Below are 16,282 nucleotides of genomic sequence, written 5' to 3' on the forward strand. Positions count from 1 at the left end.
CGCAATGTCACCTGTGCTCTTGTTCACTTGTCCCTGATTAGTAAATTCACACGTGCAAAACAATGCTTAGAAAAGAGGAGTGAGTGAGACCAAATCCTCTCTGACAGACACACAAGTCGACAGACAGGAGTCCCTCGCAGATCATGGGACGTGAGAAGAGCCGGCTGTCCCTCCTGCACCTGGCAGCCAAGCACCAGCCCTGAGTGCAGACCCGATCCCGCTGACCGCACGGAGCCAGGCAGCGGGCAACCAGCCACAGCATCCTGCATGTGTCCAACCCCTCCTCTGCTTTTTATCCCACACTTGGCTGGTCTTTCCTCCACAAGTGCTTTAACTCTGGATCTAAGGCACTTTGGAGCAAACTTTCCAAGATTTCCTAATCTTGTATAGCCACCCTACAAAGCAGAACGGCCACGAGTCATCTGCCGGCTGCACTCCTGAGAGGGTCTGTGCTGAGTAGCGCACACACACAAATAGCAAGGGGTTTCCTTTTGTCTTTTTTTCCTCCTACCTGCTCTGGCTCCCCAGGCGTTTCGGGTTCCCCCGGAGGTCTCCCGCAGACAGGAGCGGCCTGGGATTGAGGATCTATGTTATTTACTGCACTACAATCTAGTAGCGTCCCGGTCGCCTAGGCAATGACATTGGAGCTGTTGAAAGCTATGTGAAAAGTGAGGCAAAGGCTTGTGCGCTCCTTCCTGGAATACGAGGCAGTTACAAGGGGGTGGGGAATGCTCAGCCAAGCGTGCTGGGGAATTAAGCTGGTCACCGGTGCCAAAGTGACTCCAGGGCAAGGCAGCCCTCTGGGGCTCCAGCAGCAGAGTTACAGAGCCCGAGATGGCTGCTGTCGGGTTGGGAAGGAGACCCCATGTGCGCAACAGCACCTCTGGAAGCTCTGCACCCTGTCAGATTGCTGCTCCGGAGTTGTTTTGGTGCTTGCATTGGTCAAAATGCCCCGCTCATCCATCCTGGGGCATTACTGGCCTGGGGCAGGCCGTGCTCAGGATATACAAGGGCACTGCTGTTCGCTTGGCACTGCCCGCAGTGGGAGACTGTTCCCCAAAGGACAGCAGGACTGGGAGCCTTCTTCCTTGCTTAAACAGCTTCAGGGCCAGCGGCGGGCTGGCAGGCATTTTACAGCACTCACAAGGAGGCGGCCAGCATTACTCTTCCTTCTGCACTCCTCGACTATCTGTTTACTGACACCCATTTTCACAAGCTGAAGTTCTCCTGCTGACTTTCCCTTTCGACTGCATTCAGTCACTGGGGTGAAACCACTGAGAGGTATTCGTGACCTTTAAAAAGTCGGTCGCGTGCTTGACTCACCCGCCTCCCTTCAGAGCCAAACAGCCAAAGCTCTGCCCGCAGGCACCCCAAAATCGCTGCCCCTGGCTTCAGACCAGCCCACAGGCTTTACGCGTGGGCAGGGCGAGAGGACAGATGGGTTTGTGGGACCCTGAACACATCGGAGTGACGGTAGCTGCTTTAAGGGCCTAAATGCGCGATCCAAAACGTGTCCTGAGGACGGGCCTGGAGCTGAGGTGGATGTGGGACGGGGCGTGCTGCCTTTGTGTGGCCACGCTGGGACTGTGTACAGGCACCAAACTGACATGGATTTGAGAGCAGGGGCCGAGCAGTGTGGGGACATCGCCCTGTGGGGCTGTTGTTGCCAATGCTTTGCACATTTTGGGGCAGAAAAGCAGATCCTGGGCCTTTTCCAGGTCCGCAGCTGCCCCAGGCCTACCGGGGGGGTGCACCCCAGTGTGGGTAGACCTGTCTCCCCCATCGGCAGCGACTCTCAGCTTTTTCTCAAAAAGAAAACAAACACCCTTAAGATCTTTAATTTTTAAAGATCCTGCGAGCTCTGCCTCTGCTGAGGTGCTTCATTTGCAGGTGGCGGCCGCCCGGCTTCTCCCCACCAGCAATCAGCCGCCCGGCCCCAACCGCCTGGAAGCGCAGCGCGGGGAGGGGAAGCTCAGCCCGCGGGGCACGGCGCGAAGCCGGCGCGGGCTCTCATTAACCCTGCTCATTTGCATGATAATTACTTTCAGCGCCGGGACTACATTTCCCGGCGTACATCGTGGCTCCCCCCCCGGCCTTATTGGCAGCCCGGCGGAGCGGCGCCTGCCCCTTCCTCCCGCCGCCGGCCCCGGGCGAGGGCCGGGCCGGGCCCCGCCATGAACTTCTCGGAGCCGTGCCGGCTGTCGGGGCTGCTGGGCAGGATCTCCCCCGACGGGAGGTGCCTGGTGGGTGCCCTCGGTACCGGCCCGGCTCCTCCTGGGGCATCGCCCCCCGGCCGCTGGGCTGCGGCGGGGCCGTGTGAGGGGCTGGCGGGCAGCGCGGCGCCTTGCCCGGCTCCCGGGGCTGACGAGAAACCCCCCCAAAAATGGGTTTGTTTGGGGGGAATTAGGGCTGATTGTGCCTGGCGAGCGGTCTGGGAGTTAATGAGCTCGGTTTGTTAAGTGACGAGAGGCCCCCCTGCTGGCTTAAGTATTCTTACAGAGGTTTGTGTTACAGCAGCTCTGTCAGTCAGGCCTTTCTAAAGGGGGGGGGAAATAATAATAAAAAACAAACTGTAACTAAAGCTCTTAGGGTCAGCAGCGGTTCGTTGGGGTGCAGTGAGAGTTGCAGTTTGTAGCTGTGGCACTGGTACACCACAGCTCAGCGCTGCCCTTGGTTTATCCCAGGCGTCGTGCGTGCAGTACCGGCTCATCGTGCGGGACGTGAGCACCCTGCAGATCCTGCAGCTGTACACCTGCCTGGACCAGATCCAGTACGTGGAGTGGTCGTCAGACTCCCTCTTCATCCTCTGTGCCATGTACAAGCGAGGGATTGTCCAGGTAAGCACCCGGACCAGGTACGTTTCCCATGTGGCGTGAGGGAGAATGTAACAGCAAGCCGTTGCTCAGTGCTTTTGCTGCAGTAATTGATGTTATTCACAACGCATGGCTTGAGGCTTTGTAACCCAGCAGGCTAATATTTACAGAACTATCACAAACATCTCAGTTTGAAAACAAGCAAAATTTGAATAAAATACCTAGCAAACCAATTTAAACCAAAGCTAGAGAATATTTTAAGGGTTTCTTATTTCAGCAGGAAACAAATACATGCAAACTTGCCAAGTGGGCTAAACCATGTTTGTTTTTAAATTGCTGGACCTTAGAATATTTATCACAGAAGAAAACTTGCTTTACAGTTTGTATTAACACACAGAGGTGTGGGGCTTACTTTTGTAGCGGAATCCAGCGCCAGTCCTTCATGGCTGCGGGCTTTCAGAGATTTCCTGACCCCTCTGGTATGTAATGCAGGAACTCTTCCTCAGCTCTGGTGTGTTCTTGCAAGAAGAGGTTTAGGTGAAGTGTTCGTTTGGTGCAGCCTGTTTGGTTTCCCCTCTGTCCTAGGTCTGGTCCCTGGAGCAGCCAGACTGGCACTGTAAGATAGACGAAGGCTCAGCAGGATTGGTGGCTTCATGCTGGAGTCCGGATGGTCGTCACATTCTCAATACAACTGAGTTTCATGTAAGTGTGAAGTCATGATTACTCTTGATGGTATCAGATGTTGCTGTCTGCACTTCGCCTCTTAAAATAACCAGAAGCTCTTAAAGCTGTAGTGGTGGTAAAGAACACCAAGTTTTCCTGTATTTACAGATGTAATCGAGCTTAATTCCAGTTTAGGTGTTATTCTGTTAACATTTTATTCTATTGCATTTGTTACAATAGGGAATGGACACTTTAGTTTATACAGGTAAAATTGTGCGCTTAAGAGTAGGGATAACTGGCATTTATTGACGCTTTTTTAGTAATCAAATGTGGTGTTGGTAGCTCAGGGAAAGCTCAGGGTTTCTAGCAAACAAGCATAACAAAACCACATCCACAAAAATTTAAGACTGGCTGTGGAATTAAAAAAAAAGCTCTTAGGTTTATATCTTGGGAATGCTTACAGGAACACTTGATTTTATAGATAGGAGTCAGAAGGCTGTTGATAGAACCACTTGTGAAATTATAATTAAAGTGCATGCAAGTGCTTATTGATTAAGAGCCGTGTTCTGGTGTAGAAACTGAAGCGGTTTGTGTGTGCTGGACACAAAGGGCTTGTTGGAAGGTGTGTGGAAGTCTGACTCTCCACCTTTATAGTCTTTGGATTATAGCTGACGATTGATGTTATTCAGTGCAGAGCAGAACAGTCAGAAAATAACTAGGAACCACTTGAAAGAAACTGTTCTTTTTGCTGTATCTAATCTTTTCAAAGCCAGATGACACCTTGTTGTGCCACAATCCCCACTAGCAGTGAATTCAAATATTGCACTGCAAGATTTCCCTTTTTTAACCCACTGTCCAAATTTGAGTGATAGATGGGGGAATTTGTCATGTGTGTGCATGCTAGAGTTAGTGTAAGTGCTGATGCTCTCGAGGAAACCTCTGAAAAAACATGCTTGCAGCTGAAGTGTAGCTCCCCGTGCACACATTGAGGAATTCTCTGGCAAGCCTGTTTAGTGTTTGGCCAGGGATTTTAGTGCTGACTGAACTAGAGATTTTCTGGCTATAAAACAGTCTCCTTCCATTCTCCCCCACCCTTCTAGCTCATGGCTTATGAGGAGTGATGAATTTAAGCCTGACTTTTTCCAGGAATGATTCACCTTGATGGTGATTAAAATAAATGAGCCCAGAGCTTCAACCTGAAGTCAGTAAAGACACGCTTGTTACTCAGGCAGGAGCGTAGTAGTCTGTGTAACCCAAACTGAGGGCTGCTGCTATGTGCTACAAGTGAGTTCCGTACGGCACATGCGTGTGGGGGTGGACGAGCAAGTATTTATTACCTCCCAACAGAACTCGGTTTGACCTTAGAGGATTTCATTAAGCCTTTGCCAAGTTGGCATCTGCGTTGGGATAAGTTTTCTTTCCAGCTGTAAACAGGTTGCTAAATTAGCTTTTGTCAGACAGCTGCCTGGGTTATGCCGATGTCTGAGTTGTGTTTACCCTATAGCATGCTAAATCCATAGTCTGGTGGGGCAGACATGAGCGGTGCTCAAGACAGAAATTGTCAGGACACTTAATATTGGTGTATTAGGTACCTTAGCAAATTCAAAGATTGCACAGAGGGCTTAAAGCTTCCCTATGAACCAGTGCAGCTTGGCTTTGGTAGTGTGGCACTTGCAAACAGCATCAATTAATTACTCATACTTGTAATTCTTCAGGTCAGCATGTGAGCTGCACTGTAAGCTCACAAATAACTTTTATTCCTACTCGAATTTTTTGAAGGCATATGGTTATGCTAATTTATTTCCAGCAATCCATACTTACTTGTGCCACAGAAAACATATTTGTCAGCTATCTAAATCTTCACGTAATCACTGCAATCAACAGCATGCTATGCAAGGCTGCTGGATGCTACAGTCTTAAGAGAGGAAGTATACACAGGTTCTCTAGTTCTACCAGGCAGCAGGAAATACTCAAAGGTGCTTCCAGACTTGAAAGGCATTTTTCTAATTGTCTGCTTCTATCTTAGAGCTGCACATGACAAGAAGCCAGAATAATTACAGCTTGACTTTTTCATCACCTTGTTGTTCATACCAAGCTAGAGTACAATTCTGTTAGGAAAAGCAGTTTTGAAAAATAAAATAGTGATCTGAAGGTACTTTTTAATTGTTTTTAATCAATAAAGGCTTAATGAAAATTAGAAAAGCACTTTCTGAAAGCCTGCTATGTGAAATCTACCTGGAATCTGAAAAAGTTAGTGCATGGAGTCAATGATAGTGATTCACGTAGAGCCCTGGGGGGCAGCTTGTCATCCCATGGCTATTGTTTGCTACTCTGTTTTACAGCAGGTGCTTCCTCTCCTGCTGAAATCCTCTCCGTTTTGTGGGGCAGTTCTGTGCTCCTGCTGCATTGCAGTGTGTCTAGCACAGCAAGCTGATTACCAGAAGATTCCCCGTTCTCAGTTTGTCCTGTGGAAGATGTACCTGGTGTTGTTCCTCTTACAGTGCTGTCCTTCTGCCTAAATGTTGGAGTGATAGGCACATGTAGAGCTTAAACGAGCTGTGGGTAAAAGATGCAGAGAAAGCAAATGGAGCTTTTGCTTCTTCAAAACTTCTAAGATTTGTGATAAATATCTGAAGATAATCAGCATTGTTCTGGAGTGCTTCTTTTAAGACCCATACTTACAAAGTGCATGTGCTGTACTCTTTAGTTCCACTGTAGTGCCAAAGCGTTAAGGAACTTCTGTAGAACTCCAGCAGCAGAAAAAATGTGTGTGTTTGTGTATATTGGAGCTAATCCTTAGTAACTGGAAATGGCTACGTTGGTTGAAAAATGCTTTCTGTCGAGGAATGTGCTCTGAATAATCTTCTGAAATCCGGTGCTGACAGACACTGCTATGTAAGGAGGCTTTGTGACCCAGTCAAGTCTGGGACAAAAGTTGACAGTCATTTGAGATGCAAGGTTGTTTAAAAGTGTGTTTTTATCTATTGAAAATCACCAGTCTTACACCTGCCTATAGCTGTCAACATCGGGACGTAGTCCTGAACCCAGCACTGGAGACTGTTTATCACGTTACCATCTAAATACTTTTTATTTCTCAGCTGTTTTGGGGCTATTTTAAAAATGCTTCTGCTTTTGGTTTGTTTTTCCACTGCAAAACAACAGCTGAAAACCTCTCAGACACCATTATTATTTGGATTTGAGTTTGACAACTCCACTTAATCTAGTCACCTATAGCAAAGGATCCCTCAAAATGATCAGCCAAGAAGTGCTTGCCACGGACTTAGGGGCCACAGTCTGTTCTCCTGCTGGAAAAGCAATTGTCCCTTCCCCGTGAGCTCTCTGAGAAAAGTCAGTAAGAAGAACACAACTAATTGTGATTTTTGTGGTGTTTGGCTTTCTTATCCTCTGTGCGTGGCAGGGGTTGGACTAGAAGATCTCCAGCGGTCCCCTCCAGCTTCAGCCATTCTGTGATCTTGTTTCTGTCTCTCAATCACCTCTGTCAGCTGGGCAGTAAACCTCCTTGGGCTAGTTCATGTCAGCTTGGGCAGGATTGTGGAATAATGTTTCAGTTCCAGCTGGAAAGATGGAGGTTCCCCCTTCTTGGCACATCTGATTGTGAACATTGTTAGCCTGTGTAAGACAGGGGTCAGGTCCATAGCTGAAGCATGCGGTGTGTCTTTCTTAGTTCAGAAAATGTTCTGTTTGTCTGGAGACGAAAAACAACTGAAAAGAATCCTGATCTTGGGTGTCAAAGCAGCTTACTTTCACATGCTTTTAATGCTGGGACCAGGGAAGGTGTACTTGCCATTTCTCTTCTGAGGTGCAGTCTTGGGCAAGGCAGAGGTAAGAGCCCTTACATGCCCTGGGCTGTTTCTGGTAGAGGTTTCCCTCTCCCTACGCACTCAGCAGTGCATTTTTGTGTTTTCTGAGGCTCTGAGCCAGTCTGTATGGTGCAGGATAAAAGTGTGTGTGACACGCAGCAGGCAAGGTGAGTTGGTCGTGAGGCCAAGCAGTAACACAAATGTAAGCTTGGATGCCTTTGTCAGGAAAAATTACAATCCAGACCTCAGCATTCAAAGCTTGCAGCTGCTAAGCTTGTATTAAGTGGCTGTAGAATGCACGTGTTGTGTGTCCTGCATGTTTTGTTCAGGGGAGGAACAGCAGCAAGTACATTTAACACTGCAATTAATAGGAGCAAGCAGCATATCACTATTGCAGTTGCTGTAGAAGAATGTGAGTAGGCATTGTGTTGGTATTTTTAAAGTAAATCTTGCCTGAAGAGCAGACTAACAACGTGGTATTTCTGTATGTCCGGAAGTGGGCAGTTGCAGTGATAAAACTTGATTAATGTTGCTCATCTAGTGGATTCCTCTAGGATCTGTTAAACTTCCAGGTTGGTGCTGTAGATGCCTAGCTGTAATTTCATAGCTGTTAAATAAAGGAGAAGAATAATAAAGGCTGCATCAAACAGTGGTCCAGTAGTGCCTTTGTTACAATCAGACTGGAATCTGGTTGTGCTCTTTCCTGTTATATTAAATGATAATGCTTCTTGTGTTGTCTTTTCAAGTCTCACAAACTTTTTTGTTTACAAAAGCAGTAGAAAAAAACCAGCTAGTGATGCTCTTTTGCTTTTGGACTCCACATATCTCTGGAGAGATGCAGCATTTGTTAGGTGTTCAAATCAATCTGCAGAATCCTATCAGTCACTTTTGCTAGAAAGCACATGTTAGCAGTAAGAAAAACCTCCACAGTCTGAGCATTAACAGGTAGAACAGATATACAGGATGCTACCTTGGGCTCCTCTCTCGCTAACGAATTGTACCAATTGCTTCAGAGAAGGAAAATAGGTATGGAGGACAAACAAAAAAAAAAAAAAGTGCAGCAGAAACTTGTTCCACTGCTGCTGGTAGGTGGTTGGTGCTTGATGCAGGTGGGTGAGAGAATGGCAGATGGTGCTAAAGCTTTACTTATGTAGTGAATCAACTGATTTTGTTGTTCAGTAGTCTTGGGAAAGATGGTTTTACGACCATTGTTCTTTATTGCAAAAATAGTTTTTACCTGTTCCCTTACCTTGGTACAATAAAACATAGGAAAACACAAGGAAAAAACTTACACTGGAAACATTCCTTGCTCCAGATATAAATGCAAAGGTTCACATGACATCCTGATTGATGCACATATGTCTGGTGTGGCTGCCGTTGCTAAGGCAGAGAAGTATTTGTTTTTAATTGAATAATCTGCAGATGGCAACGCAGAGCTTCCAGAATGCAGGCTGTGACCTTGAAGAGCTGCGGAGAGGCTTGTTTGGCAGCTGACTGCCTTCTCTGCAGTTCTTGATTTGTGGATGCACAGGTCTCCAGAAATACCCGAGACAGGATGTTTAATGCGTTTCTTTGCACACTGTATTGTAGTTCTCTTCTAGTTCTTTAATTATGTAATGTTGCCTTCTTGTGGGTGGCTGAGGGAAGAGAAAAATGCAAATCAGCTATCAAAAGCTGAGTGTCTTTAAAAGAAAGTCTTCTCTTTTAGTAGCCCTATCTCAAGAGACACAATACTCGTAAGCTGCAGCAATTTCTCATCTATTCATAAATGCAATAAACTCCTCATTTCTTTTCCAGATTCTGTGATGAAACTGTTTTTCCAGCTGAAAAGCATCTATGTACACTATACATTGTCAATTGAAGCTAGATTCGTGCTGACCTCCCCAACTTCAATATTAACAAAGTGCTTGTGTCTGTATGGGTGTTATGCACCTGTACCCCTCTAGAGTATTTGATACGTGTATATAATAATCTGAAATAAGTGTCCTTGCTAACTGAAGAGAATTCAGGAGAGAATTCCTTGCAGGTTTTCTTAGGACTTGTTTGAATAATAGCAAAGCATAATTAAACCACAGAAGATGTGTTTATTGTGTTGTTGAACTAGGTTGTTTGTGTTTTTGTTTTTATTTTTTTAATCTACAAAAATAAGCAAATAATTCCTTGTTCTCTCTTTGCAACAGCTGCGGATAACTGTGTGGTCCTTGTGCACCAAGTCTGTGTCTTATATAAAGTATCCCAAAGCTTGTCAGCAAGGTGAGTGTCACAACTTGAACAGGGGGATGTTATTCTTAATGTGGCACAAAGAGAAACAAAGTTGACGTGTGAAGATGAAGCTCCTGTTTCCAAACAGAGCAGGGTTCTTAGTCCCTCCCTGCTGAAGGGCTGGCTGCCCGCAGAGGTGCACAGCTCTGAAATCAGTACCCGTTTGCCAACTACTGCGAGTGTTGCCCTAGGATCTGAGGTCCTCTTCCTCACTGAGAGGATTACAGCTCTCTATGTACCTGTTCTTTCTGTCCTGGTCCCCTTCTGAAAGGTCCTATAAGACATTAAATTAAGCTGGATGCACTGTGATGAAAAGCACTAATCCAAAGTGTCTCATTACACATGAAAAGATTTAAAAAGGAAGCTCCTGTCAGAGCCGTCTGCAGCATGACTGTGGTTAGCAGCTTCCCGGCTGAGGTTTATGTATAATAGTCACACATGTGAAGAAGATGGCAAAGTATTTCTTCTTTTATAAGAGTGGACAGGACACACACCTGGAACTTGATGGGACACCAGTAATTGCATACCTGACATGCAGCTAGGCCAAATGCACTGTTTGTTTGAAATCTATGGACTTCATGTAACAACTATGTCAGTAATCAAACAGTCTGTTGAGAAGTGTGATGAAGTTCTGCAGTAGCTGGAAAGCTGCATCATTAGACTTCCTATTTGAAGTCCAAGAATTGCATAAGCAAATTAGTGAAAACTGCTCATTGACTTGATTAATGGGATCTTCTGTAAAAACTAAGTGTTTCCCCCCTTTACTCTTACTTCCCCCTCGAATTAGGCTTAACTGCTTTTCACTGCAGAGTCATCACTTACTCTGCCTTGCCTTCTCTTAGTGTTGCCTTTCTGTCTCCTTGTCAGGGATTGCTTTCACTAAGGACGGCCGCTATATGGCAGTAGCAGAAAGACGTGACTGCAAAGACTTCGTCAGCCTCTTCGTATGCAGTGACTGGCAGCTACTCAGGGTAAGACATGTCCCTGTCTTCCATGGCTTCTGCACGGACTACAGCCATCTGTTGTACACTGCTTTAAACGCTGTCACTTGGGTGACATGAGCTTCTTTACAACAAACTGCTGTAGTAATGGTAGTGAAGGTATCTGATGATTGACAAAGTGATCATTTGAAATGTTTCATATAAATTGTTTTATTCTCAATTTAAAAATGAGAATGGTCTATGAAGAATACATGCTAGCATGTCTTGGAGAACTGGATGAATCTGAGAAGTTAAAACCTTTTCTGAGACAAGGAATTATGTTAGCCAGATTTCTTGGCTGATTCGATGTAACCACCTTTGTGTTTTTTTGTGAAATGCCGTTTGTTTTTTTTTAAGATGCAGCAACTTTTTGCCCTTTTCCAGAAAGAGAAACCACGGAAACTGTAGAAATATTTTCTTTCATAATAGCAAAGTATCTATTTCTACCTTTGTGGGAGAGTTTAAAAGGACAGAACTAGGGATCATGTTTAGGTCAGATCCAATGGTATTTGGTAGTAAAATATTTCTAATTACTTCTCTTTTGGGGACAGCATTTTGACACTGAAACACAAGATCTGTTTGGGATCGAATGGGCTCCCAATGGCTGTGTTCTGGCAGTGTGGGATACGTGTCTTGAGGTATGAGGAAAAATCTTGCTTACTTAGAATTTGGGTTGTTTTTTTAGAGCTGCCATGTACAAAGCAGTGACTGAAATAGCTAGTATTGTAATCCTTAAACAAATATAACAAAAGCTGAACTCAAATGAAACCCTTTAAAATAGACTTGTATTGTTAATGGGCATCCTTACAGGTGTATGTCAAACTGTTACGTAAGTCTTTATTTAATGATAACATCATTACATTAGATTTGTGATTTATCTAAAAATACATTAGTTTGGATTGTGAATGTTGTGGAAGCAGCTATTCAGATAAATGAGTTATTCTTTAATATTGTGGAAATCTTATATTATGTTGCACAATAATTCTGTGTGTCTATACCTAGAGCCTCACCTCATATCACAGATAAGACACTCTGCCCTTTGTATTAAATTTCTGTGTTTTACCCCAGGAGAGCTTGGCAAGAGTGGTTTTGCCTGCCTATGGCTTTTAATGATATTCTTAGTATTTAGAATTAATCAACTTTTTTTTTCAGTATAAAATATTGCTGTACTCCCTTGATGGCAGACTGCTGTCCACATACCGGGCGTATGAATGGTCCTTAGGCATAAAATCAATTGCCTGGAGTCCCAGCAGTCAATTTTTGGCAATTGGCAGCTATGATGAAAAGGTAAGAAGTAGGTGTTTTTCTTTTCCATCTAAACCATTTGCAGAATTTTGTCATAACGGTTCTGTCTTGCAATGCTTCCTTGAATTAGGTGCGTATCTTGAACCATGTAACTTGGAAAAAGATCGCAGAGTTCGAACATCCAGCAACAGTTGCTAACACAAAGACTGTAAGTATTAATCCAAAACCTATCGATAATTACCAGCACTTTGGTGCAGGTATTCGTATCTGAAGATGCCAGCAAGTGCATTTCATGCTGGAGAGTTGTATTTTTGTTTTTTTTTTTTTTCCTTGTAAGGTATAAACAGTGTTTGAGAACTCCCTTGAAAACTAGGGGATGTAAGAGAAACAGGAATCCTTCCAAATTTTTTGGAATATGCACGTGATTCTCAGTGTTGGCACCAGTCTCAGGACTTCTGTCATATGCCAGCGTATTTTGATGTAGATGGTGATTGCGTTAGCAATTTGGGTTATGCAGATGACGAGGACAAACTGGGGAACTTAACAGAAGCGATTTCTCAACTTCAAACAGCATTTGAAGTGGATTGTGATTTGTCTTGTATTTACAACCTCATTGAGCTCACCTAAAGAGTGTTTCCTGTAAACATCTGTCATTGTTTTTCTCCTTGCCTATGTGTAGTCTCTCACCCCATAGATTGTGGGTAGTTGGCAGCAGGCAGAAAGCTATAGCTCTTATTCCAAAAAGTTGCTCTCATTCTTCAGGTCTTCAAGGTAAAAACAGCGTAGTAGTGCTGCGTGCCATTGAGGAGGAAGGCCTAGTCTTGTATCTGGACAGATGTCCTTTAAGAGTTCACATGTGTAGGCTGTTAAGTCTGCAAAATCCCCATGGCTGTGCTGATGCCTCTTAACCAGAAGCAAGGCATGATCCATTAAATGCACTTCAGCAAAACTTCTCATTTCATTTACTTTCACTTTCGTTTATTTGTCACAGGAGTGTTTTCTTGATCATGGTTCCAACAAACAAATGTTTCACTGAGAATGTCAGACTCAGTATTTGCCTGCTGGAACCCTTTGCTCCTTTAATGAGCTATGGGGTGCTGAGGTGTAATACACTTGAGTAGTGCACTCTCAAACAAGCAAACTCTCACTTGTTTCTGTGTAGGTTGTGTATAAAGAAGTGGAGAAACCTTCAGCTGTGGAAATGGAGAGACTTTCTTTCCCACCAACAAGAGCGTTGGCTAGTTCTCTCTTCAGCACACAAAGTAAATGTAAGCCAGAATTCACTAAAATGAAACACTCGAGCTTGCCATTTGAAGTCTTTCCATAAATAAACATCATAGGTAAACTCTGCCTGTTTGATACTGGAATGGATCCTCTGGATGCTCTGCTCAGGCCTCCTGAGGCCAACTAGTGAGGTATTGTACAAGTGAACTGTAATTGCTTGGGCATAGGAGATGTAGCCAGATCTCAATCCTGGAGTTGCTTGAAAGAATTATCTTAACATTGTGTGTTTTTTGTTTCTGATCTGTTCAACCTATACAATATTATCTCACACCTTGGAGTTAATTTAACTCTAGCAGATAAGAGTGATAGTTCACCTGACTAGTAATTAAGAATCTTATCATAGTGTGTGGCAGTTCTAGTGATTTAAAAAAAAAAAAAAAGAGAAATTGGAAGCTGTTGCAGCATTGCTATTTCTTTTAGGATAGTGATTAATCCTTTAGTATGAGGTTGTGTAAAAAAGCAAGAAAAGAGGACTAGGCTTTTGTCTGGGAAGCTGTAGTTCTAGCAATGCTTTAAGCTTACCCCCCATGACAATGGACTCTGAAATACTAAAGAGGAAGTAGACAAGGTATAATGAGTATTTTTCTATTGTTTATCTTTTTTGTGGTACTGTAACAGTAAATCGCCTTTGCCTTGCATTGGTATTTGTTAGAGATACATATTTTTCATGGTTTAGTTTCAGAACTGCTAGGATTTCTAGTCCTTTTTTTTTTTTTTTCTTTTTGGTAGAAGGGTAAAAACTGTTGATATGAAGATGCAATGTCTTAAACACTGAGGTTTCTGATTGAAACATCTTGGAGAAGAGTCAAATCCTGTCCTATCATTTGAGAGATTTTTTTAATAGTCGGAATAAAAATATTTTGTCTGTGCAGGCTTGTTTAGTAACACACTTTTATTTCCACTTGCAGATGACATTTCCCAGGTGCCAGTCTCTTTCCAGTATATCAAACCAGTTGCTGATAGGGCTAACCCCAAAATGGGGATTGGGATGTTGGCATTCAGTCCAGATAACTGCTTCCTGGCAACCAAAAACGGTGAGTTCCTGCTGCCCCCTACTAAAGGGGAAACCTCATATGTGGTGTTTTCTTACAGAAATGGGCAATAATGGATGAATTATTTTGCACTGTGGAGAGACTCAGGCCCTATTTAAAATTGGATCTCTGCTGTGTAAACACTTTACTACAGCGGAAATTCAGTGTATGTTCTGTGTGTAGCATGTGTAAAGTACTGTGAGCTGTGAGACCTGCTTATCATTACGTTACCTTGGTTTTGGCTTTATATTTAACAGAAATAGTCTGTTCTATATTTCCTCAAATCTATATGAGGTCACTGTATTGGAAAATGAAGTACACAAATCCTTCCTCTATTTATACAGCGTGTGTGTCTTGGAAGGCAGAATTCTTTACAACCTGTCACAGTGCAACTTTTGATTAACACAAATAGTAAAAGTTGTGGGATTAACATTCAATTTTTTCCTTTGATGGGCCCAAGGGCTGTTTACATCAGGATGCAAAAGTTGTGGTTCAGAGTAAAAGCCTACTAGCAGAGGAGCGTAATTGTGAGTAATTTGATAAAAGCCAGTGAAGGACTGGAAGACAAATTGAGTTGCTTCTAAGAAGGCTGAGAGATCTGTTTTTCCTTCTGCTATTCACATGATTACCTCTGTTTTCTGACAGATAACATTCCTAATGCTGTCTGGATCTGGGACATTCAAAAGCTGAAGCTATCTGTAGTCCTAGAGCAGCTGTGTGCCATCCAGTCTTTCCAGTGGGATCCACGACAACCTCGACTTGCTGTGTGCACAGGAAATAGCAAAGTCTACTTATGGTCCCCAGCTGGATGTGTGTCAGTGCAGGTTCCAGTGGAAGGTAAAGCTCTGCAATTACTTCCACAAGCAATCATCAGCTTCTAATAAACTTTTTTTTCCACTTTTACATTGGTCCAAGCATTATCATGTAAAGGTTTAGCTGTGTTCTTGGAGCTTCTTAACTAGGTGTTTCTACCTTTTAAAAAGACATTTGAAATGAGACAGCAAACACAGTAAAATACATCATGGACAGAGCACAGGGGCTAATGATTTTAATTGTTGCATTAATTGTGTGATATGTTGAGTTCTTAAGCTTTACATTCATGTAAGTTTATTTACATAGAAATGGTCACTGTGCAGAATGCCAAGTGTTGTAACACTTGAGGTATTCTGAAAACAACTAAATTACAACTACAGAAATACTAGCAGGGAAAAATGTGTTAAGTCTGGTATGTAAAGATAGAACATATGGGAACCTGAACTCTAGGTCAGCCTGTGTTATGAGAAGCTTTATGGTTTGCAGTGAGTGATACCAGGCCATTAGCTAGATCAATGTCTTTCTGCTTATTAAACAGAAAAATAAATCAGATTCAGCTTTTTCCTCTCTCCACAAGTAGCAGCTGGATCATCAGAGCATGCAGCTCTGCAGCAGCGGACAGTCTTGTGGCATTTGTTTGCATTAAAATGATGAGTCTCCAAACTTGCTTATGCTTGTATATGGAGTACAAAGTAACTGTCCATTTTGGGGAAATGGTCAGTAACACAGATTACTTGCACTGAGATGTTAGAGAGCGGATTGGCTCTACAACAGGAACAAAAACTCCATGTTAAAGCTTCTAAAGTAGGAGAATATTTTTTTGCAATGTGTATGACTTAGCCTAGGAAAAGGTAACCAAAATAAGACGTGGTTTCTTGCTGACAAACTGTGATCTGTTTCTGCAGGTGACTTCCAGATTGTCTCTCTCTGCTGGCATCCTAGTGGAGATTCCATGGCACTTCTGAGCAAGGAGAACTTCTGTATGTGTTACTTAGAAAGAGAAGAGGTGAAGTAACTGTCAGCTGCATTTAAAAATGCTTTCAAATTTGAGGAAGAGGGTCAAACCCCATTGCCCAACCTTGAAGGTTTTTGTACTTCTATTTATTTGAAGGAGTGTAACCAAACTCCAATCTGTAAAGTACTGTTTATATTTGAGTGGTGTTGCAACTTAAGCATAGAGAATGAAGTCTGGATTTTAAGAAAACTAGTTCTCATGTAGTTGAACTTTCTTTGAAATTGTCAACTAGGGAATTTCACTTCTAAGATTGTATGAGTGTATATAATGTATAGCTGTTATTTAAATTTGATAATTTCCAATAAATATTTTGATAGTTATAAACTTGGTATGACTCTCACTATAAACCTGTACT

At 43.4% G+C, this 16,282-nt stretch overlaps 1 protein-coding gene across 1 annotated transcript; it reads left to right on the forward strand.

The window, feature by feature from the left end:
- Window positions 1–2,146: 2,146 nt before the first annotated feature.
- WRAP73 (WD repeat containing, antisense to TP73) lies at window positions 2,147–16,098 on the forward strand. Its single transcript, XM_084300023.1, has 12 exons — window positions 2,147–2,243; window positions 2,685–2,837; window positions 3,399–3,515; window positions 9,478–9,550; window positions 10,427–10,530; window positions 11,091–11,177; window positions 11,692–11,826; window positions 11,915–11,992; window positions 12,947–13,052; window positions 13,977–14,102; window positions 14,745–14,936; window positions 15,818–16,098. Exons 1-12 carry the CDS (start codon window positions 2,175–2,177, stop codon window positions 15,925–15,927), a joined length of 1,350 nt encoding a protein of 449 aa, XP_084156149.1. The 5' UTR covers window positions 2,147–2,174; the 3' UTR covers window positions 15,928–16,098.
- Window positions 16,099–16,282: the final 184 nt, after the last annotated feature.

Source organism: Netta rufina (assembly GCF_964035555.1).
Source record: "Netta rufina genome assembly, chromosome: 22".
NCBI lineage: Eukaryota > Metazoa > Chordata > Aves > Anseriformes > Anatidae > Netta > Netta rufina.